A 23,553-nucleotide genomic window follows, 5' to 3' on the forward strand; every position below is an offset into this window, starting at 1 on the left:
ATGCCAAAGCATCGCTGAGTGCCCATCGCCTGAGGTCTGACTGATGAGGACAATCGGCTGGAGGCGGGGCATCAACCAGTCGGAGCGTTGAGCTGAGAATAGCACGCCCCCACCCCTCCTCCCGCGCGAGTCGAGCCGCAGCGCAGATGGTTTCGGATTGACAACCTTCCTCCCAATCTCACGTGGACATCGACAGGTAACTGAGGCGGCGACGTGGCGTCACAGCGCTCTTTTGGACACTGGGTGAAAAACTTGATATTGCTTGTGGTATGCGTTTTATCAATTGGAAAGAGTAATTGCTGTGCAATCATCCAATGCCAGTTCGTTCACTTAAGGAGACAAGAGTTCTTGAGTACTAATGTTTACTGAGTTTAGCTTTCTATTACATCACAGCCACAGTAGTAGAACAGGTAGAACTGGTGAGACAAACGAAATTATTTCGAGTGTACAATTAATTATGGATTTATTATGAACTCATCATGAAAACACACGAATCAAATACAAAAGTCAAACATACATACTACTTTGACCTGCAAGTGAACAAACAGGGTACTTTACTTGAACTTCGTGGTAACTGATTGGCATTAATGGGAAAAAGCCAACAAAGTGAAAACTCCGCCCTTTCCTGTCCGAGTGTGTGTCCTGTGTCAAAGTTCTTGGCGTCAGCGGAAGTAGTTGCAATGCACAGTTACAGCGTTGCAGCCAGACGCCAGTCAATCCAGACGAACTGCAGGAGTGTAGCCATATATCCTGAGCATTATCCAGAAAACGGATCTGGCCCAATGATTTGCATACTGCTGGTTGCCGGCCATGGCACACTTTTACAGACTGAAATAAAGGTGAGCGGGGTTTTCCATTGTAAAAGAATGAAGTTACGAGGGTAAAGTTCGCCGGGGTCGAAGTGGATGCAATACCTCGAGCCGCTTAAACTTTAACTTGTATCACGCACGCAGGGATTTAATGGGTAACTCTTGTTTAAAATGTTCACTATAATGTTTTATGCGAAATGTATATGTGCGAATGTAAAATGCTCTACCATACTGCACTTCGACTTAGTAATTGATTAATAATTTAGAAATGTATTGACACCAAACCACCTCAGCGATTTGGGCTGCCTGATATTGGGAAAACGTGGTATGGTTGTTGAATGCAGCCATATCTATATTATTGTGATATTTATAATGTACCTCAAGTAAAGAGATAACGTTTTTTTTTTAATCTAACGAAAATAATAAATTTTAATGCGGCAAGTTCATATTCATCATATTAATGGTAATTACACCTGATAATCAATTATTGTATGGAGATGATTTAAGTTTGTGTCTGACTGGTCAAATTATATAAAAGGATACAATCCTACAAGAAACCTATTGCGTTATGGGCATTTATTGTGATATCGATATGTTTAATATATTTTGCAGCCCTACACCCTGAAAAATCCTGGGTTAAAACAACAATTTCGGTTCAAAATTGGGCCGACACACTTGCACAAAAAAAATCAACCCAACTTTCTGTGTAGGTATAATTTTCAACCCAGCAATTTTAAGGGTGTAGTAGAAGTAGTAGAAGTCTGGACACGTTTGAAATTGTGCACTGCTGTTCTTGGTTACATTTTCATCACAGAACATTACAATGGTTTCCACACCACACGTGCTTACCAGTGTGGCACGGTGGTGCACTGATTAGCACTTCCGCCTCACACTTAAGAGGGTACGGGTTTGATTCCACTTCTGGCACTCCCTGTGTGAAGCAACATGCTGGAGCCTATCCCAGCTGACTTTTGCAAAATGACAATTTTAGGCTGGTTTATGTCAGAAGTTGAGCCGCTATTCTCAGTCTCTGCTCTGAGCTTCTCAAGTAAAGTTAATAGAATTAATTAATGAATTAATCCAATACTTAAGTTTCTACTTCCAGGTTTATACCAGAAATTTCGAAGTAGACTTTAGGATCTCATATTGACATTATTACTATAAGAAGACCTAATATTATTTATCTCTCCACAACAAGAATGATGATACTGGCTTGTACAGCCACCTAATTGGGGTGCCAAAGACCTTGCTTCCTGGCACTGGAGGAAGGAAGATTTTGGACTTTTGGTGGAAAACCGTCAACTTGTGAGTCTCAGTGACTTAAAAAGCTTTCATGTTGATAGTTTTCTACATTGTTTGTCATTGTCATGTTTACTTTACGTCACTTTGCTGATTATATGTCTGCTCTGTCTTCAGGCGTCAGTTATTCACAGAGGTGTATCTTGTCACTAATGCAGACAAGTGAGTTCTTTAAACCGACACAACAGAAAACCAAATTGATGATTTAACGATGTTTGATGGTCTTCTCTGACCAGATATAAGCATTTTGAACGCTGGGCCACGGCCAATGACTTCCCCGTGGAAAACATAATAAACGATGGCAGCACCACAGAGGAGGATAGTCTTGGTGCTGTGGCTGACCTGGAGCTGGCCATACGCTCCCGCAAGCTGCAAGACGACATCATTGTGGTAATATGTCAAAAATTAAACTGTACTGATCAGTGACATTTTAATTCCTGCTTTGTGTAAGCAGATAGCAGGCGACATGTTGTGTGCAGACCAGAACTTTGACATCAATCAAGTGATCCGTTTTTTCCGTTCAAAGGTGAGAATTATTTTGTGGTATGGCAATGATGCTTTCAAGAACTGTACTTACATTGTGTGTTCTTTGAAGCCTGGAGAGCTGATCATCTACTATGAGATGGAGGAAAGCGAGAAAAGCACCACCAGGGGTATTGTGGAAGTCTGTCCTGATTCCCATAGGTGACAAGAAATATTAAACTTTTTTTTTTTTTTTTAGCTTATGAAAATCAAAATCTTGAATCAAGCCTGGGCTTTGAGTTAGGTTGTCTTTGAATGCAGGATAACTCGTTTCTGGGAGAAACCTCAAGAAGGGCTGACATCTTCTCGTCTGGCCAGTGTAGTGTTTTACTGCATCCAGAAAAAGTCTTTGCCCTTCATGTCTGACTTCATAAGTCAGAGGAAAGCCACAGACAGGTCCTTTGGAAGCTTCTGGGTTTGTAAAGGAACATTTCAGAACAGCCAAAACTATTTTTATATTCCTGAGTACAGTGGATCCTCCGAGGGCAAGCGCCATACGTATGGGTCATATTTAAAAAGCTCCAGAGGAAATGCATTGTTATCATGGAAAAAAAGTAACTGCTCTTGAAATGTTACGTAACTGTCATGCAAGTCTAAGACTCAGTTAAGTCAAGTCAAGTCAAGTTTATTTGTATAGCCCTAAATCACAAGCAGTCTCAAAGGGCTTCACATAGACAATCAATTGAGAATAATTCTCAAAGCATCCCCTGATCTTAGGCTCCCAAAAGGGCAAGGAAAAACTCAAAAAACCCCTTAACAGTTAACAGCAATAAAACAAATACCATAAAATAAAACTACTTACTGACACCCTTTAGGAAAGTGGACCATTATTCAAGTTAATCTCTGCATTGCAAAAAAAAAAAAAAAAAGTTGACACACCATTAGCTTTGAAGGATGAGGCTTTGACAGTTATGACCTGCACCTGGTGGTGGGTGTCATCCAAAAAAGACAAAATGACAGACTATGCGAAGGCATACTTAATCTTCTACATTATTGTTTTATTTGTTTCTTGATTTATTAAACATACAAACATTACGTGACATAAAATGTTTACATTTATGGAAAAGAGGAAAAAAATCTATTATAGATCTAAGCTGTTGACTTGTTCAAAGGGATTGGTTAGAAATACAAAGAATTTATCTGGCCCGACCCCTAGTCTTATTTCTGTCACTTTTTTTAGACTGAACAGAAACATATTACACACACATATATGACTTTTTAGTAACTTTTAGTAATTTTAAGTTTTTATATTTCTTATACTTTAATTCAGTTTCTTCAGTTCTTAATTTCACAAAGAGTTTATGTATAAATATATATATATATATATATATTTTTTTTTATTTCTTGCATACCTGAAAGTAGTCAATCATAGCCGTGATAATACTACAGGTGGATTTTTTCTTCTAAATTATGCTTGAATTTCAAAGTGTTCAACTTCAGGGAGGCTCCACTGTGCTGACGTAACATTGTACCAAAGTTTGTTATGGTCAAATACGCTGTCGATGGTAAAACCGTTTTTTTTTTTTCTCAGGAGAGAATGATCAACAATAATGTGCTTGACGTGTTTGGAATGAAGCTTCCAATTGGTTTCCAGCTAATCGGACAAGTGGTATGTGCTTTTGTTTTTACAGTATAATTTTACTCGTTCCTGTTGCTTCATCTATCCATCCATCCATCCATCCATCCATCCATCCATCCATCCATTTTCTATACCGCCTGTCCCCACGGGGGTCACGGGTGTGCTGGAGCCTATCCCAGCAGTAGGATACTGCTGAATGGGTTGCCAGCCAATCGCAGGGCACACAGACAAACAACCATCGCTCTCGTACTCACACCTAGGGACAATTTGGAGTGCTCAATCGGCCAAGCGTGTTTTTGGGATGTGGGAGGAAACCTGAGTGCCTGAAGAAAACCCCACGCGGGCACGGAGAGAACATGCAAACGCCACACAGGCAGGGCCGGAGGTGGAATCGAACCCGCACCCTCTTAACTGTGAGGCGGATGTGCTAACCAGCCCCCTGTTGTGTCATGTATTGAGCGATTACTATGCCTTGCCTGTATGATTTGCAGTTGGGGATGCCCAAAAGCGTCTCAAATGATCGTCTTACCCTTTAAGAGGGTGCATTTTTTCTAAACTGATGGGTTTGTGAATTTATGTAATACCCCCGTGGGGATAAAACGGTACAGAAAATGGATGGATGGATGGACGTCAAAGGATATGCTGTGCAACAATGTGCATGTACGAGAACCCTGAAGGATTCTCACCCAAATCACAACATAGTATCGGATTAATTTGAATTATAATAATGTCGTAATTGTTCATCTTTGTTTGCATATTAATGAGGCGACACTTGTGATAAATTGAACTGATGCTGATAATATAAAATTGTCATATAGAACTAACATCTCCTTTTCATTTACCCTTCCTTAATGACAATTTGTGTTACTTAACATCTCAGGGTCTATCGGACTACACCAAGTGGCTCACTTGCTTCTCCGCCAAGCAACAAAACAACTCTGTCAGACAAATTACGTGCCGGTCTTTTGCCAGGTTTGCATCGTAATATAATAATGATAACAATAACTTCGATTTATGTTGATGTTTAATTGAAGTATAATGTTTAGTTATTGTTTTAATCATTATGTTTACCCCCATAAAGAACATGTGATTATTGCAATAAATTTACTGATAATGGCAGGGTTGGCTTAATGGGGAATCCATCAGACTGCTTTAATGGGAAAACCATCGCGATGACGATCATGAACTTCTGGGCCGAGGTCACCCTAGTGAAAAGTCAAACATTGGTACAGCAGTACTACACACACTTTGGTGCACTCCACGTTATCATCACTACCATTAACAAGAACGAAGTTGCTTTGATCTTACAGGTTCTCGTTCCTCATCCTCTCAATGACCCCACAGAGTTTGGAAGCTTACAAGATTTGTTCAGTATCAGTAGAAAAGAAGGGTTTGTATGATCCAATAACAGATTACAATATTTTTCAATTTCTCATGTCACATGTGTTGTATGGTTCATCCACCGCAGGTATTTTGGAGGCCTCCGATTGTTGCAAGCGACATGTAAGAAATTCTACCAGTTCTGCTGCATACAAGGGTGAGATTTGGTGTAAGCGCTTTGATTGAATACATCCTTTAAAGAAAGAATACTGTACTAGTCATTTTATCTTAAAAAATGTCATCATTCGCCCATCAATTTAGGAAGACAGCTCTTCTTAACGGTAACATATTCAAGAGGTTTGCGTACGCTTCAGTCTCTTGAGTGCCTGCCCAGTGGGCAGTGCCCACATAACAAGTGTGAAATTATCCACACTACCCTAAATATTTTGGGGTTTACCTATCGCCAGAAATATGTCTGAGCAAGTCATTCGGAATTTCTTTACTGTTAAACTTTTACAGCAGCGCTTATTTCCATAATGCTTCTTATTTCAGTCTTCACCTAGCAAAATGCCAAATCCAAAAGGCAAGCAGAATAGCTTAGATAGTCGTGTTATCAGTGTTAGCGCTTAATTTCATAATTACATAACTAAGGTTATTACGAATGGAATTTCTCCTTGGGTAAAGTGAAATGATGCATATTTCATTGCACCTGCAGACATATATTTAGAAAACCCATTGAGTAATTGACATTGTTTCTCCACAGCATCGCTTTGACAAAGGAGAACTTCGCATTGAAGTATGACACAAATATTCCACGACAAGTGGTGAGGGGTCCGCTCGTACTAATTGCTTTATGACTAAGCGAGTAAACGAAAAGTAGAACCTAAATGAACTTTTCTTTCTGTTTTTGTTGTAGGGCCTTGCTGGGAGCAGGTTAATAACCTTCTTGTCATCCATTGCAAAGGACGTACTACATGTTAACTTGCTTTTCAATGCAATTTGCCTTGGTTATTCTATCTGGTTCATACAGTTCATAAGAAATAATATATTGGTCTTGCAATATTGTTCGCAGTGCCATCGTCTCAGCTACCCTGAAGTGTCTCATGAAATTTTACAACCTCACAGATAATGTAAGGAAGTCACGTAATGACGTACTAACACGGCACCACTGACACTCAGACCTGTCTTTGTTACCTCCAAGGCGTTGTGAGAGTCATTCCAAATGTTTCAAATCCATTGAAAATTTTATTTGTTTACAAAATACAGACATTTAAAATCATGCGCAATCAACCCCCACTTTGATTTTAATGTACTTTGTGTGTTTGTTACAAGTTGACTACATCTAAAAAACTATATGTATAAAAAAAAAAAAAAAAAATTACAAGAATAATATTAGAACAAGCACATCCATACACAACCAATATTAGACAACTTGGTGGGAGTCTCAAAGAAAATGCAAAACAGCTTTCAAATTGAAGTTCTGTATTAGTGATTGAGAAACTTTCTTGTATGTACAAGGATCTCCCGAAACCAACCCGAGCCAACTTCATTCTAAATGTGGAAACTGATGAACTCTTCATTACTGCAGGCCTTCAAGACAGAGTTGCGCAGGTAAGTAGCACATGTAAACAGGGATGGACTGGTGACCGGGGGTTACAGAGCATTTGCATTTACAAGTCTAAAACGGTCTGGTGAACATCTGGCGAACAATTGGCTACCTTGAGTGAACCCTGGCGAACCCCGACATGAACGTGCATTCGTTACCTTTGCCAACAATTGCAAATGTTTGCCTCTCAGTGTGAGTGGGTCTTGACCATTATGTGCACAAGCAGTAGCAGGGATTATGGTTTGTTGTGCAGGTCTACGAAGGTTTAGTCTACATGGACTTCAGCAAGAAGCTCATGGAAGAGCAGGGTTATGGTATTCACATCACTGTATAACACACACATGAAACAAAAATCAGTTTATAGTTTAAATGTACAGTATGTGTGGTGTTTTACACTTTAAGGGAACTACATTTCCCTTGATATGAGCGGCCTGCCTCCATTCTGGTTGGCCTACTTGAGTGACCCGAGTGACTCTGGGCGCATCCATAACAACGTCCGACAACGCTGGCTCAGTGGTAGGCTAATTTACTTTTTTTTTTTTTTTAATGAAACACTTATTCCTCCTCTTTCGCTTTGGTTACACTCTGGACCACCCCCGCAATCAGTAATATACTCTAGGTATGTTTTTACAGCATTTATGGCACTTGATTTTTCCCAAAGAGTTTTAAACACATTTGGAAAATAATACAAACCCATATGAACACATAATTGAGAAAGAGCAAGGGTAATGAACAACACAAAAGGAATCATGCCTAAAGATGAAAATTAACCCAGAGCCATCGCTTTCAGTCATACATTTTTGTTTCCACCAATTTTTATGGTCAACACAAGTGGGTTTGAGTTGCTTGGCTGTTTTTCCCATCAGCCCTAGAAATTTACACTTTCAAACGTAAGTGTTCACAGTCTATTCTGGAATTACACTCAATATAGAAAAATAATTGTACCAAAAAAAAATCTTTGTAATGGCAGAACCAAAAACATGACAGTAAATGGGAGTTTATAACCATGTGAAATCTGAAAAGTCAGAATACACAATTCAGTTGGCATAAAATCTGTGATTTTAATTGACCTAAAATTGGCACGCAATGTTTTAGGTGGTTTTATCGTCCATATTGTATCACGTAATGAAATTTCTTTACAGTTGTAGATCACAAAAAGTGGTTGCAAAGAGGTTCTTTATACAGCATGAGTTGTCTTTCTTCAGGGGAGGCTCTTGTGGTCGAAGCCATGGAGACTTTTGCTCAACTTACTGATCAAGCCAGGTAGAGCAAGTCATTATGTCTGTAGAGTGCCTTGCGAAAGTATTCGGCCCCCTTGAACCTTTCAACATTTTGCGACATTTCAGGCATCAAACATAAAGATATAAAATTTACATTTTTTTGTCAAGAATCAACAAGTGGGACACAATCTTGAAGTGGAACAAATTTTATTGGATAATTTAAACTTTTTTAACAAATAAAAAACTGAAAAGTGGGACGTGCAATATTATTTGGCCCCTTTACTTTCAGAGCAGCAAACTCACTCCAGAAGTTTAGTGAGGATCTTTGAATGATCCAATCTTGTCCTAAATGACTGATGATGATAAATAGATTGCTCCTGTGTGTAATCAAGTCTCCGTATAAATGCACCGGCTCTTTGATAGTCTCAGGGTTCTGTTTAAAGCGCAGAGAGAACCATGAAGACAAAAGAACACACCAGCCAGGTCCAAGATACTCCTGTGGAGAAGTTTAAAGCCGGATTTGGATACAAAAAGATTTCACAAGCTTTAAACATCTCGAGGAGCACTGTGCAAGCAATTATATTGAAATGGAAGGAGTATCAGACCACTGCAAATCTACCACTACCCGGCCGTCCCTCCAAACCTTCATCTCAAACAAGGAGAAGACTGATCAGAGATGCAGCCAAGAGGCCCATGATTACTTTGGATGAACTGCAGATAACTACAGCTGAGGTGGGAGAGTCTGTCCATAGGACAACAATAGGTCGTGCACTGCACAAATCTGGCCTTTATGGAAGAGTGGCAAGAAGAAAGCCATTTCTCAAAGATATCCATAAAAAGTCTCGTTTAAAGTTTGCCACAAGCCACCTGGGAGACACACAAACATGTGGAAGAAGGTGCTCTGGTCAGATGAATCCAAAATCGAACTTTTTGGCCAGAATGCAAAACAATATGTTTGGCGTAAAAGCAACACCGCTCATCACCCTGAACACACCATCCCCACTGTCAAACATGGTGGTGGCAGCATCATGGTTTGGGCCTGCTTTGCTTCAGCAGGGACAGGGAAGATGGCTAAAATTGATGGGAAGATGGATGGAGCCAAATACAGGACCATTCTGGAAGAAAACCTGGTGGCGTCTGCAAAAGACCTGAGACTGGGACGGAGATTTATCTTCCAACAGGACAATGACCCAAAACATAAAGCCAAATCTACAATGGAATGGTTCACAAATAGACGTATCCAGGTGTTAGAATGGCCAAGTCAAAGTCCAGACCTGAATCCAATCGAGAATCTGTGGAAAGAGCTGAAACTGCTGTTCACAAACGCTCTTCATCCAACCTCACTGAGCTCGACCTGTTTTGCAGGGAAGAATGGGCCAAAATTCCAGTCTCTCAATGTGCAAAACCAATTGAGACATAACCCAAGCGACTTGCAACTGTAATTGCAGCAAAAGGTGGCACTACAAAGTATTAGCGTAAGGGGGCCGAATAATATTGCACGTCCCACTTTTCAGTTTTTTATTTGTTAAAAAAGTTTAAATTATCCAATAAAATTTGTTCCACCTCAAGATTGTGTCCCACTTGTTGATTCTTGACAAAAATTAAACTTTTATATCTTTATGTTTGAAGCCTGAAATGTCGCGAAATGCTGAAAAGTTCAAGGGGGCGAATACTTTCGCAAGGCACTGTATATATATATTTTTAGATTGTAACCACTTATAGTGTATTTTGAGGAAACATTTTTAATGCAAGACCTTCATTTCTCCTTAGCCGTGGCTGAAAGAAACGTTCCATCTGTTTTCTCAGGGTGGCTCTATTGGAAAAAGACTGGAACCGTCTCGCGCAACTAATGGATGAAAACTTTGAGCTAAGGAGGTAAATCATCTAATGCAGGGGCCGGGAACCTTTTTGGCGGATAGAGCCATAAATGCCCAATTTTTAAAAAATTTCCCGTGAGAGCCATACCAATAAAAAACGATCGGTTAAATACAATTAAATTCATGTATTTTAATTAAGACCAATGATTTTTTTTGAGTGTACTAATGTATTCTTTTTAATAACGTTTTCAACGTTGCCAAAAGAGCCATATCTGGCTCGCGAGCCATAGGATCCCGACCCCTGGTCGAATGTGATTCTTTAGTAGGATCGTGAAACTACTTGCAATGCACAATATAAAAAATGTAACCCTTGCAAGTATTCTCTTGAGGATTTTAGAAATAGTGTAATTTGTCTTAGAATTTGAAATTACTAAATAGAGCCATGTCTTATCTTGATGCAACGGACACATTCAAGAGAGTCTTTTAGTGCTGTATTTAGGATAATAATGTGAAAGTTTAAACAAAAAAGAGCAGATGTTTGTACAGCCACACAAGTGTGTTTAGACTAAGCAGCAGAAACACTGCCTCCAACAGGTCCGTGTACACAGATGAGTGCCTTGGACCTGGCAACCTCAAGATGGTGGCGTTAGCAAAGGAGGTAGCCATTCAGGGATTTTTCTGTCTACATATAAACTTCATATTTATTTTCAATAGTAATTTGTGTCTTTCTCAAAAGTAAAATGCTGTTTCTTCGAATGCTTTGTGCTTCTTTCAGTTTGACTCAGCGGTGAAGTTACCAGGCAGTGGAGGGGCAGTGGTGGGATTATGTCTAGACCCAGAAAAACTAGTACGAATACAACACAGAATATTTCCAGTCGCAGTTGCCTTTATTGATGGCAGTGTTCAAATCTCAAACCTTTTACATCAAGTACCGCCTCACAAACAATATATGCCCTTCAAGCATCACCACAATGGCCAATATTAAAATAGTCAAAAGGTACAGTGATTTTAGTCCTCAAAAGCACATTTACTGTAAAATATGTATAGATAAAACTGAAATGTACTTAAAATATATATTTGACATGCGTTTTTTTTTTCTTAGTTTGCGTGGGGGGGCAACTTATATGTGAATTTTTTTCAAAAAATTTCAAAATTAAAAAAAAAAAAAGAGAGAAACTGTGATAAACGAACCGCAATGTAACAAGGGATTGCTGTAATTTGAATTTCAAGTGACGTCAGCAGCGCGGCGGTTGTTTACATAAAGGACAAAGATTCGATCACGGGATGACGAAGATGACGAAGAGCCCCACGTACTACCAGCATCATTAGCGGCTTTGTTTGTAAGTGACACGGAGGACGAAGAGTTTGAAGGATTTCATGATTTGGAGTGACACAGAAGGTTTGAAAAACTATTATGGCTTTTACGCACGCCCGGTCCGACTCGACGGAGCTCTCTTTCACCTCCGTGGATGGAAGTCGGGGGCCGGCGCTCGGCCGGGTAGTTGTCCGGGGGCGGTGGATAGGGCTCGGAGATGGCTTTTACGGATGCCCGGTCATACTCTACGGAGCTTTCTTTCACCTCCGTGGATGGAAGTCTGGGGCCGGCGCTCAGCCGGGTGGCTGTCTGGAGACGGTGGATGGGGCTCGGACATGGTTTATACGCACGCCCGGTCCTATTCTATGGAGCTCTCTTCCACCTCCATGACTGGAAGTTCAGTAGTCGTTGCCTCGTTGAACTCTTGTTTTGTTAAATAAAGAGCCGTTTACCAAACCCACGTCTTTCCTGGTACTTCGTTAACGCTACAATATAGTTAGATCTGTGGAATAACGACGAGGCTGACGTCAGGGCCCACGCGTGGCGTTGTTGACAAAGGACGAAGAATTTGATCCATGGATTTAATGATTTGGAGTGACACATATGGTTTGATAATATTGTTGTAATATGATAGTTATTTGAAATATACTTTATATATCGTTATATGGGTCTGTGGAATAATTAGAAATGCAAATGACGACGAGTCTGACGGCGCGCGTACGCGGCATTGTTTACATAAAGGACGATCGATTGATTTGGATGAATTGGAGTGACACAGATGGTTTTATAAACGTATTATTTATGTAATATTTATTAGAATAACTCTGAATGTTACGTCAGACCCGTTCTCAGCTCTTCGTTTGTGTTTATGTCACGTTAGCATACCTATTGTTTAGCCTGTTGTTGCTCGTTCATGTCTGTTCTTGGTGTTGGATTTTGACGAATAAATTTGCCCCATAAGTGTGACTCATACTCCGGTGCGACTTGTATATGTTTCTTTTTTTTTTTTTTTCATTTTATGGCTGGTCTGATTTATACTCTGGAGCGACTTATAGTCCAAAAATTACAGTACTTAAATACACGTTAATCTCGATCTTACTCTCTTCTATCCTAGGCAACTTTCTGTCAAAAGGGGTTTGGTCATGGACCCCAATTTTTTTTTGTTATAAATATGTTTTCAGGTAGTATTTTAAATGGATGATATAAGACCGTATGAAGCTAAATGACTAGCACGTAAACCTTAGCTATAGTGATTCGATTACTGTGACCAATTCAAAGGCGTTAAATAATAAGAATTCGGGCTGTTTGATCTTTATCACTGCCTTATTACAGTGTTAGGGATAGCTAAGATCCTTTTTGATTCAGAAAGGGGAAACCCCATGAAAGCACCTCATCCACACAGTCACAAGTCAAAGAGCATGGCCGGACACATGGCTGCTTTATTCTCTCTTCCATCCAAATCACGTAGCATCAAAATGACTTACTCAGTCCACCTGATGCTCTCATCTATGTATTGCTTTTCTTTCAATAAAATGTCAACAGACTTTGATGTGTAGGGAAAATTCACAAAGGGACCCCTTCGGCTTCCTAACAACATCCCTGATGTAAATTAATGTAACAAAGAACCACTTCAGCTGCCTGAAAACATGCCTTTCAAAAAAATCTTTCTATACAACGTGCTTTTGGGGTTAATGCGATTCACAAATTCTGGACCACAAAGTCTGCGTAAAATCGAGATTTAGTTGTAGTTAAAAAAAAAAGCTCAATATTTAATCCCTCCCCCCAAAAAGGTTTAAGCTTTATTCTAATGTTTGTATGTATTTCAAGATAAAAATGTAAATATAGACTATTCAATGATTCTCAAAGTGTTATGTGGGCTCTGTCTAGTGGAATTTAAAAGTATCAAGTAAAGTGGTTTGAGGAAAAAGAAATACATATTTTTTCTATCAATCAGTGCCATATGAGTTTTAAACATATTGGGAGTCATGTATGCATATAGGTACTGCTTTTTCAACTTACTTTTGTATGCTTGAGCACAACAAAACCTCAAACTCAGTTGTGCGCCACAAAGTCTGGGAAGTGTGTCTAACATTTCAGTTGAACTTGCTCAAGGTTCACTGCCACTCCCTTTCCTCATTCTCACATCATTATATAAGTCATGTCTCGCATTAGTGGTCTGGAACATATCGTCATGAGCCAGGATTTACTGTAGAGAATTCAAATTCTTTCATGTTTTACATCTCCTGTACATACAGAAGCCACTGATCTCATTACAACATAGTTGCAACAGTGTGTAGCTCACAGTTTACATGAGTCTTGCTATTCCTATGAATGTCTATCGGTATTTGCAAGTTGTATAACTATGATCATCATCAACCTATGGAGGATACCCGCTTGGATACATTATGGTTGGGAATATGCATTTTTATTTTTGTAAACTCTTATAACATACTAATAATATTAAGTACCAATTATGGTTACTGTTTGACGATTTCTAAAAGCAGCAATATCTGGTTGTCTGCCTTTGTCTCTCCCATCAGGAGGAAATGAGACAAGCGTTCCAAGAGGCGGGCTATGTCTTCTGTGTCATCACTCCGTACGACCCATCTGCCAGCACAGCCACCACTCAAGCGTGACTGCCCCCCCCCCCCCCCCCCCCCCCCCAGGGCTTCAAGTCAGGCTCCTCGATGCCAACAAGGGCCAGTGGAATATAAAGAAACATATATACAAATAGGTACACGCAATTGGTTCTAATAGTGGGTGATATACAGTACCTTAAACAAGTATTCAAACTACTTGAACTTTATTATTTTCCTTTTTAGTTTCAAATAACTTAGTTTAAGAGGTTAAGGCCATCACATGTTGGCCAACTGCAAAACCCATGATTTACACCCCCCCCCCCTTCTTTAGTCCTATTTTAAACCCATCCTATTATAGCACCGTCCTTGCTCACGAGCTCATCTCTCAGGTCCAGCGTTCAAGTTTGCAAACTCCCTTTCTTTTGTAGCTATGATGTTAAGAGAAGCCAACTACAAAGTAACAACAGAGATGTTGAAACACTTGGGCTGAATATAAATGTACACCATTTTCCAGAGTTCTATTCGCTTAAGATGTTCAAAACTGTATGTCATTTCTTTTTCCTTTGTGGTACTTTGTGTTGGTTTCTTTCATGAAATCTAAAAATATATACACACATTTGTGATGGTAAGGTCACAGAATGTGAAAAAGTCCAAGGAGTACGAAAACTTTTTCTCGGCACTGCATGTCAAAGTCAAAGTCAGCTTTATTGTCAATTTCTTCACGTCAAGGCACACAAAGAGATCGAAATTACGTTTCCCACCGTCCCACGGTGACTAGACACAGTACACAACACTCACAATCAAATAGCACAAAGAGTAAAAACGAACAAGAGCAACAAATAAGTAATAAGCAAATAACCCAAATAAATAAACAATAAATAAATAAATAGACAAATAAGAGCAGCAAAATTGAGCAATCGCGCTAATAGCAGACAGCCAGATCACAGCGCAAAAGAACAGGACGTCATGCAGTGGAGGGGGGAGTGAATTCAGGATCCGGACAGCTTGGAGTACGAAGCTGTCTCTGAGTCTGGTGGCATCTGTACCTCTTCCTAGAGGGCAGAAGTACAAACAAAGAGTGAGCGGGGTGACTCACATCACACGCAATCGCGGCCGCTTTGCGGGTGAGACGAGAGGTGTAAATGTTCTTCAGGGAGGGGAGTGGATCCCCGATGATTTTACTTGCAGTGTTCACTATGCGCTGCAGGGCCTTCATGTTGTACTCAGAGCAGCCACTGGTGCCACGGTAGAATGTGGTCATGATGGCGGGAGGAGCACTTGCTCACCTGAGTTTCCGCAGAAAGTACAGACGACGCAGAGCTTTCTTCGCCAGCGACGCAGCGTTGGTGGTCCAGGAGAGGTCCTCACTGATGTGCACCCCCAGGAATCTGGTGCTGCTCACTCTCTCCACCACAGCACAGTCGACGGTGAGCGGCAGGTGGTGGGTGTGACCCTTCTGGAAGTCAATGACAATCTCCTTGGTCTTGTTGACGTTCAGCAGAAGGTTGTTGTCCCTGCACCACGCGGCCAAAAGGTCGTCCTCCGATCTGTATCGAGTCTCGTCGCCACCGGTGATCAGACCCACCACAGTCGTGTCGTTGGCATATTTCAACACGCGGTTGCTGCTGTAGGTCGCAGTGCAGTCACTAGTCATCAGGGTGAAGAGCAGCAGACTGAGCACGCAGCCTTGAGGGGCCCCCGTGCTCAGCGTGATGCTGCCAGAGACATTGTCGCCCACACGCACTACTTGAGGCCTCTGACAGAGGAAGTCCAGTAGCCAGTTGGAAAGGGAGGTACTGAGGCCCAGCTTGTCGAGTTGGCAAATGAGACGCTGTGGAACAATGGTGTTGAATGCAGAACTGAAGTCCACAAACAGCAATCTCACATACGAGTCCCTGTTCTCCAGGTGGGTGAGGGCAGAGTGGAGGGCAGAGCAGATGGCATCCTCAGAGGACCGATTGGGTCGGAAGGCAAACTGGAAGGGGTCCACGGTGGGTGGAAGAACAGATCTGACGTGCGCCAAGACAAGCCTCTCAAAGCACTTCATGACGATGGGGGTCAGCGCCACAGGGCGGTAGTCATTGAAGCAGGAAGGAGCAGGATTTTTCGGCACAGGTATGATGGTGGCAGCCTTGAAGCATGACGGGACGACGGCCTGCTGCAGGGAAATGTTAAAGATGTCCGTGAAGACATCCATCAGCTCCTCAGCGCAGTCCCTCAGCGCCCGTCCCGGGATGTTGTCCGGGCCCGCTGCCTTACGGGTGTTGATAGCAGCAAGCGTCCTCCTCACGCTAACGGCAGAGAGACACAGGGCCTGCTCGTCCGAATGGGGAGGGGTCTTCAGCGGGCAAGTGTCGTTCTGTGCGTCGAAGCGAGCAAAGAAGCGGTTCAGTTCGTTGAGCAGAGGGACGTCGCCCTCACAGCTCCACGGCGCGGGCTTGTAGTCTGTGATGGTCTGAATGCCTCGTCACAGGCCCCGAGCATCCCTGCTGTCCTTGAAGTGGGCAGTAATCTTAGAAGAGAACACCTTTTTCGCATCTTTGATGTGAAAAATGCCCCACTGGAACAATGAGGTTTGTATTTAAATAGTGGAAAAGCCAATTATAAAAATTACTTTGTCTCATAATAGTTTTCATTCTATGCTAGAGCTCAATAATAATTCATGTAAAAATCCTTTTACTGTTTATAATTGAATTACGGTTCTTAAATGTAAAATTCGTAATGTGCTTATTGTGCAGGTAGGTGTGAGTCAGTTGTTTTCTACTGTACTTAAAAAACAAATTTTATCAATGTTTTGTGTTTTATTTATATGTTTGTTTTTTGGTAGGATTTCAAAAGGATTGAAAATTTACAGAAAGTCCCTGGTAGATTTTCATGCAACCTTAAACTGAGAAAATTAGGAAATATTCAAAACTGGAGTGGCACAGCGATCAAGTAGTTAGCACGTCCACCTCACTTACAATTCAGAGGTTGTCACGTGTTCTTTCTGTGCTAGCAGGGTCTCCCTCCCACATTCCAAAACATGTTCATTAGGTTAAGACTACCGTAATTTTCGGACTATAAATTGCGGGGTTTTTTTTCATAGTTTGGGTGGGGGGGCGATTTATACTCAGGAGCGACTTATATGTGTTTTTTTTTTTTTATTTTATTTTACTTGATCATTAACACATTACTTACTAGTACAGTTGATCACCTCACATATTATTTTTAATACACTGAAAAAATGAATAAAGCAATTCACACTTTACAGCACAATATTCAAGTTCATGAAACAAATAAACAAAAACAACTGAAAAAGAAATAGTTATTTTCAAACTAAACTGGACGAGGGTGCTTTAAAGTCAAAGTCCGCTTTATTGTCAATTTCTTCACGTCAAGGCACACAACGAGATCGAGATTACGTTTACAACTGTCCCACGGTGACTAGACACAGTACACAACACTCACAATCAAATAGCACAAAGAGTAAAAACGAACAGACAAGAGCAACGAATAAGTAATAAGCAAATAACCCAAATAAATAAACAATAAATAAATAGACAAATAAGAGCAGCAAAATGGAGCAAGCGTGCTAATAGCAGACAGCCAGATCATAGCGCAATAGAACAGGACGTCATGCAGCAGAGGGTGGAGGGGGGAGCGAATTCAGGATCCGGACAGCTTGGAGTTCACCATTGGCCGTGACGCAACAACTGGGAGGGGAAAGCGCTGTTTTTTTGAGTTTTTAAAAAGCACAGGTCTGGTGAAGATAATTTAGTGTGGCGATGTAAAAAAAAACAAAAAAACAGTAGGGGCAGCAATGCAATTTATGATGCAAGCAAGCTCTGCTCACAGCATGTGAGCGCACATCACGCCAGAGATAAAAATAAATAAATAAAAAAAAACTCAACTCCATACCTGGCATCATCCCTGGAGGCTGCACTAAAATACTCCAGCCACTCGACGTCTTTGTGAATAGGAGCTTTAAAGCAGTTCTGCGTAACCTGTGGGAGCAGTGGATGATGGACGGAGAGCACAGCTTCACGGCAACCGGGAGAATGCGACATGCAACATTCCTGGACGTCATTAGATGGATTGATAAAGCATGGGCTTCGGTTACACTCAAAACCATTCTGTCAGGATTCAGAAAAGCTGGAATAAATCCAACTGAAACTGACGAGGAGTCTGACGTCAGCGACGCAGATGACGAAGGGCCGCACGTACTACCAGCATCAGTAGCGGAGTTGTTTGTCAGTGACACGGAGGATGAAGGAGTTTGAAGGATTTAATAATTAGACAGAAGACACAGACGGTTTGAAAAAGTTATTATTTATGTTATAGTTATGCTATTTAGTTATGCTAAGTTATGCTATTTATGTTTTATTTCGTGTAGCAACTTGTTTATGTTTTTAGCGTTACAGTTCAGTAGTTGTTGGCTCGTTGAACTCTTGTTTTGTAAAATAAAGAGCCGTTTACCAAACCCACGTCTTTGCTTGTACTTTGTCAATGCTACAATATAGTTATATGCTAGATCTGTGGAATAACGACGAGGCTGACGTCAGGGCGCACTTTGTTGACAAAAGACAAGGAATTCGATCGATGGATTTAATGATTTGGAGTGACACAGATAATATTGTTGCCTTATGATAGTTATTTGAAATATACTTTATATATCGTTACATGGGTCTGTGGAATAATTAGACATGCAAATCACGAGTCCGACGGCGTGCGTACGCGGCATTGTTTACACGATCGATGATCTATGGATTTTATGATTTGGAGTGACAGATGGTTTGGTAATATTGTTGCTATATGATAGTTATTTGAAATATACTTTATATATCGTTATATGGGTCTGTGGAATAATTAGACATGCAAATCACGAGTCCGACGGCGCGCGTACGCGGCATTGTTTACACGATCGATGATCGATGTATTTTATGATTTGGAGTGACACAGATGGTTTGATAAACGTGTTATTTATGTAATAATCATTTGAATAACTCTGAATGTTACGTTAGGCCCGTTCTCAGCCTCTCGTTTGTGTATGTCACGTTAGCATACCGTATCGTTTAGCCTGTTGTTGCTGGTTCGTGTCTGTTTTTGGTGTTGGATTTTGACAAATAAATTTGCCCCAAAAGTGCGACTTATTCTCCGGAGCGACTTATATATATTTTTTTCACGTTATTGTGCATTTTATGGGTGATGCGATTTATACTCCGGATAGACTAATAGTCCGAAAATTACGCTATATTGACTAGTTGATTGTCTGCTCCCTTGTGACCAAACTTTTTGCCCCTAAGTGTTTTGGATGGGCTATAACTAACTGGAAATTGAGAGTAATTTGATGTAAAAGTGTCTTGTTTAATATTAAATATATTTTGTGTGTTGTGTAAGTCAAGCAGAAAACAGCTCTTGCCCACAGCTTTACAGTGTGCTCGCGCGTGTTAGTGTTGGCTCTAGTGTTGGCTCCTGAGTGAACGATTCGTTCAAAAGAACGAATTCTTTCAGTGAACGAGAGTGAACAATCACTTCCGAAAGTGATTTGTTCTTTTTTCAGTTCATATGACTTCAGCCAGTAGATGTCAGTGGTGCGCATTGAAGCTGGTGCCACCTCGCTGTAAAACAAAACGAAGAAAAAAATGACGTAACTTCCCGTTCACGAACGAGTCATGGATTGCATTTCCCATTCACCAACGAACGAATCAGTGAGTAAACGAATCAGTGAGTGATTTGGATTTCCGGTTCATTGCGAGAACGGATCAGTGAGGGAACGAATCCTGACTTTCCCGTTCGCGAACGAGTCAATGGGTGAACTGCCTTTCTGTGCATCAACGGATCAGTCAATGAACGAGTTGCGTCTCCAAGCGTGAACTATGTAAACCAGAATGTAGATTTACGATTTACTTATAGTAAGTTTTAGATAACGAGTATGCATATATATGCCTAAATATTCTTAACCACTATAGCGACTGCAGTTTCACATTAGATTGCTGGTTTGAAATGTACGTTTATTGTTATTAAACATTTATGTAATAAGTTGTCTGGTGTTTTATTCCTTGATTTTAATCAATCAAATTGTTGAACGATTTGTTTGAACGAATCTTTTGAGTGAACTGATTCTAAAGATTCAATTCACCAAAAAAACTGAAATTCACATCACTAACAAACACCAATATCACCCTTCTTATTAATACAACAATAATAATAATAAAACAAACTTAATAGATCTAATAAAAAAAATCATTCAATTTTCAGGAAATTGTTCATTTGTATTTAATTTAGCTCAGTGGCCTAGTAGTAGAGTGTCCGCCCTGAGACTGGAAGGTTGTGGGTTCAAACCCCAGCCGGGTCATACCAAAGACTATAAAAAAATGGAACCCATTGCCTCCCTGCTTGGCACTCAGCATTAAGGGTTGGAATTGGGGGGTTAGATCACCAAATGATTCCCGAGCGCAGCATCGCTGCTGCTCACTGCTCCCCTCTCCCCCAGGGGATGGATCAAAATCACATGGGGATGGGTTAAATGCAGAGGACAAATTTCACCACACCCAGATGTGTGTTACGATGATCGTTGGGACTTTTTAACTTTATTATTATAATTTTTTACTTTTCTGGGCGTGCAATCGACAACAGATTCTCATTTGCAATATTAACCTATCTGCAGACAGCAAAGTTACATATATATATACAAGTTCATTTACAATGATAATAGGTTGAGGAATGTTGGTGCCAATGGTCGGCCACTATACATTTTCATCTAACCAAATCTGGCGTGCTTTGCAAAACGTTTGGACACCCCTGTTCTAGGCAAAACATCTGTTCTGTTATCTCTCTCATCCATCCATCCATCCATCCATCCATCCATCCATCCATCCATCCATCCATCCATCCATCCATCCATCCATCATCTGTACTGCTTGTCCCCACGGGGGTCACGAGCGTGCTGGAGCCTATCCCAGCCGTCATCGGGCGTTAGGTGGGGGACAGTCTGAAATGGTTGCCAGCCAATTGCAGGGCACACAGAGACGAACAGCCATTCGCCAGTGCGCCACCAAGCCGCCTGTGAAAATCACAGATAGATAGATGGATGTATAGATGGATGTATAGATGGATGTATGGATGGATGGATGGACGGACGGACGGACGGACGGACGGACGGACGGACGGACGGACGGACGGACGGACGGACGGACGGACGGACGGACGGACGGACGGACGGACAGACAGATAGATAGATAGATAGATAGATAGATAGATAGATAGATAGATAGATAGATAGATAGATAGATAGATAGATAGATAGATAGATAGATAGATAGATAGATAGATAGATAGATAGATAGATAGATAGAAATGGAAAATAATTCTAACATTTTTAAAATAGAATGGATTTATTATTGGCCCCAATATAAGACGGTGTTTTTTGTATTGAAATAAGACTGAAAAGTAAGGTTCATCTTACATTCAGGGTCTAGACATTATACCCATTCACAATGCTAGATGGCGCCAGATATCTTCAAAGTGAATGCTGAACTTAACTCCCCAGGCTGAGGCAAACCCGTCACGAAGAATAAAAATAAAAATAGTGGTAGCAGTTTGCATTATTTTATTGCAATGTTTTTCCTTATTCAGATTTGTTTCAAGACTATAGTTACAGTTAGACTTTACTTAGATTGTTAATGCAGTTATTGCAATTTTGTTGTTTTGTCACAGTAGATTGGTTTATTTACATTTAAAAAACCAGAGGCATTCATTTACAAATGTGATTGCACTTTATTTTACATATTTAAATGTTCAGATATTAAGATGTGATTGAGTTTTTGCATGATTTGAATAAGACAAAATAACATGCTTTTTTTTCTCGAATATATTGTTATAATCATTTGTTTCGGATGTACTGTAAATATTTTCTGTATAAAAATTAAATTTGGTGTTCAAAAAGTCTTTTTCAAACTTGAGTCTTGAAAAAGAGGGGGTCACCTTCTAATCAGGGTCGTCTTATATTCGAGCCAATACAGTATTTTATTGCGCCCCGAGGGGAAATTCAGGTACTCGAGGGATTGGATATTGTTCTAATCAAGACACAGTGTTCACAGTTAGCTTGTAATCTCCACATAACCTGACGGTTCCCACTGGTTTCAGGATGGGTACTACCGGACCAACCCATTCAACATATATTTACAGGTGTGATGATTTCTGTCACGTCTCGTCCCCAGCCATTTGTCATGGTTTCTGTCTGTGTGCTCCCCCCTGCCCTCCTGTGTGCCCATGATTAGCTAGATTATTCTCACCTGCCTCTTGTTACCTGTCGTGTATATAGGTCCTGTCTGCCCCTCACGCCCCGTCGGATCATTGTTGTTTTAATGTTTTTTTGGCTCCTGATGTCATAATGTTGTTGTCTTCATGTCTTTATGGTTCCTGTCGTTTTCAACTGTTTTGGTTAGTCAGTCAGTCATGTTATCGTTTTGTTAAGTTATGTCAGTTTGCCCAGTCTGTTAGTTTGTGTTCTCCAGTAAAACCTGGTCCAAGCTGCACTTGGTCGCCCTGCTCCATTCCATCTGTGACAGATTTCCTCCTTTAATAATCTGTCAATTTCCTCATCCACTTGGCTTGGAAGGAAAATGCCAAGCCATATTTCTTTCATTCTAGGTCAGTTCCTTATGCCTTGAGCGATAAGATAAGAAATCCCCCAATTTTATTGTATCTCACCACAGAATGACAATAAAGGCTTTTAATCTCTCATGGCATAAGGAACTGACCTTAAGAAAGTGTCCTCCTTAGAGCAATATCCAATACTTCAAGTAGATGACCTATTTGTTAAGTTATGTCAGTTTGCCCAGTCTGTTAGTTTGTGTTCTCCAGTAAAACCTGGTCCAAGCTGCACTTGGTCGCCCTGCTCCATTCCATCTGTGACAGATTTCCTCCTTTAATAATCTGTCAATTTCCTCATCCACTTGGCTTGGAAGGAAAATGCCAAGCCATATTTCTTTCATTCTAGGTCAGTTCCTTATGCCTTGAGCGATAAGATAAGAAATCCCCCAATTTTATTGTATCTCACCACAGAATGACAATAAAGGCTTTTAATCTCTCATGGCATAAGGAACTGACCTTAAGAAAGTGTCCTCCTTAGAGCAATATCCAATACTTCAAGTAGATGACCTATTTGCAGCACTTGCCAGTGGAAAAGAGTTCTCCAAATTGGTCACGCTTATCAACAAATAGTCATGGATGAAGACTGAAAGAAAGAACAGCTTTACATAATTTTCAGACAAGGCCCCTGATGTTGATGTTTCAGCACCAGAGCACAACAACCCAGAAGAAGTTGCAGCGTAACCTCTACCCACCCCACACAGAGTGACGCAGACTTACCTCATGAACCAGAAAAGAGACGTTCATCACGGGAGAGATGTCCACTGGTTCAACTTAAGGACTTTGTTTATTAACGTACAACGATTTAGAGTTGACATCAATGTGTACTTAGCGTATTTTTGGGACTGTAAACCAC

The 23,553-nt window shown here is 40.7% G+C and overlaps 3 protein-coding genes across 13 annotated transcripts in view; 1 reads left to right on the plus strand and 2 right to left on the minus strand.

Moving 5' to 3' along the window:
* Positions 1-18,304, minus strand: part of LOC147054834 (ribonuclease inhibitor-like) — a 256,301-nt gene extending 237,997 nt beyond the window's left edge. The window contains exon 1 of one of the 2 annotated variants that reach the window (XR_015066662.1): positions 17,964-18,105. Coding sequence is in view for 1 of the 2 variants with exons in the window: in XM_085916241.1 (XP_085772367.1) it covers positions 17,964-18,112 (149 nt within the window). In the remaining variant the exon portion in view is untranslated. Of the gene's footprint in view, positions 1-17,963 lie in introns of both variants that reach the window. The other variant, XM_085916241.1, reaches the window with a different exon arrangement.
* On the plus strand, positions 282-14,637 carry gkup (glucuronokinase with putative uridyl pyrophosphorylase). 10 transcript variants are annotated; one of them, XM_085915975.1, is made up of 23 exons: positions 287-839; positions 2,008-2,114; positions 2,226-2,270; positions 2,345-2,498; positions 2,563-2,634; positions 2,704-2,792; positions 2,892-3,045; positions 4,162-4,239; positions 5,090-5,181; positions 5,330-5,435; positions 5,520-5,599; positions 5,678-5,746; positions 6,293-6,353; positions 6,446-6,462; positions 6,602-6,659; positions 7,048-7,140; positions 7,389-7,449; positions 7,538-7,651; positions 8,341-8,398; positions 10,162-10,230; positions 10,767-10,830; positions 10,948-11,019; positions 14,028-14,637. In XM_085915975.1, the coding sequence occupies exons 1-23, from the start codon at positions 588-590 to the stop codon at positions 14,121-14,123; spliced, it is 2,061 nt and encodes a 686-aa protein (XP_085772101.1). In that variant the 5' UTR covers positions 287-587; the 3' UTR covers positions 14,124-14,637. The 10 variants fall into 10 exon arrangements, 7 of the variants coding, with proteins under 7 accessions (XP_085772098.1, XP_085772102.1, XP_085772103.1 ...); XM_085915972.1 differs by having other exon boundaries at positions 282-839; positions 5,330-5,599; positions 8,278-8,398; XM_085915974.1 differs by lacking the exon at positions 14,028-14,637 and having other exon boundaries at positions 8,278-8,398; positions 10,948-14,009.
* Positions 14,406-16,788, minus strand: LOC147054840 (uncharacterized). The gene is made up of 2 exons (XM_085915978.1): positions 15,353-16,788; positions 14,406-15,118 (listed from the first exon to the last, which is right to left on the minus strand). Exons 1-2 carry the CDS (start codon positions 16,261-16,263, stop codon positions 15,031-15,033), a joined length of 999 nt encoding a protein of 332 aa, XP_085772104.1. The 5' UTR covers positions 16,264-16,788; the 3' UTR covers positions 14,406-15,030.
* Positions 18,305-23,553: the final 5,249 nt, after the last annotated feature.

Source organism: Syngnathus leptorhynchus, chromosome 7, assembly GCF_054491065.1.
Source record: "Syngnathus leptorhynchus isolate UIUO chromosome 7, UIUO_Slep, whole genome shotgun sequence".
In the NCBI taxonomy this organism is placed as follows: domain Eukaryota; kingdom Metazoa; phylum Chordata; class Actinopteri; order Syngnathiformes; family Syngnathidae; genus Syngnathus; species Syngnathus leptorhynchus.

Coding starts and splice junctions, on each gene's coding strand:
- gkup (XM_085915971.1), top strand. CDS start 588: ATGGGAAAAAGCCAACAAAGTGAAAACTCCGCCCTTTCCTGTCCGAGT. Junction 840..2,007: donor TTTTACAGACTGAAATAAAG/GTGAGCGGGGTT, acceptor CTCCACAACAAG/AATGATGATACTGGCTTGTA. Junction 2,271..2,344: donor CTTGTCACTAATGCAGACAA/GTGAGTTCTTTA, acceptor TTCTCTGACCAG/ATATAAGCATTTTGAACGCT.
- LOC147054840 (XM_085915978.1), bottom strand. CDS start 16,263: ATGGATGTCTTCACGGACATCTTTAACATTTCCCTGCAGCAGGCCGTC. Junction 15,119..15,352: donor TACTTTCTGCGGAAACTCAG/GTGAGCAAGTGC, acceptor TCTGCCCTCTAG/GAAGAGGTACAGATGCCACC.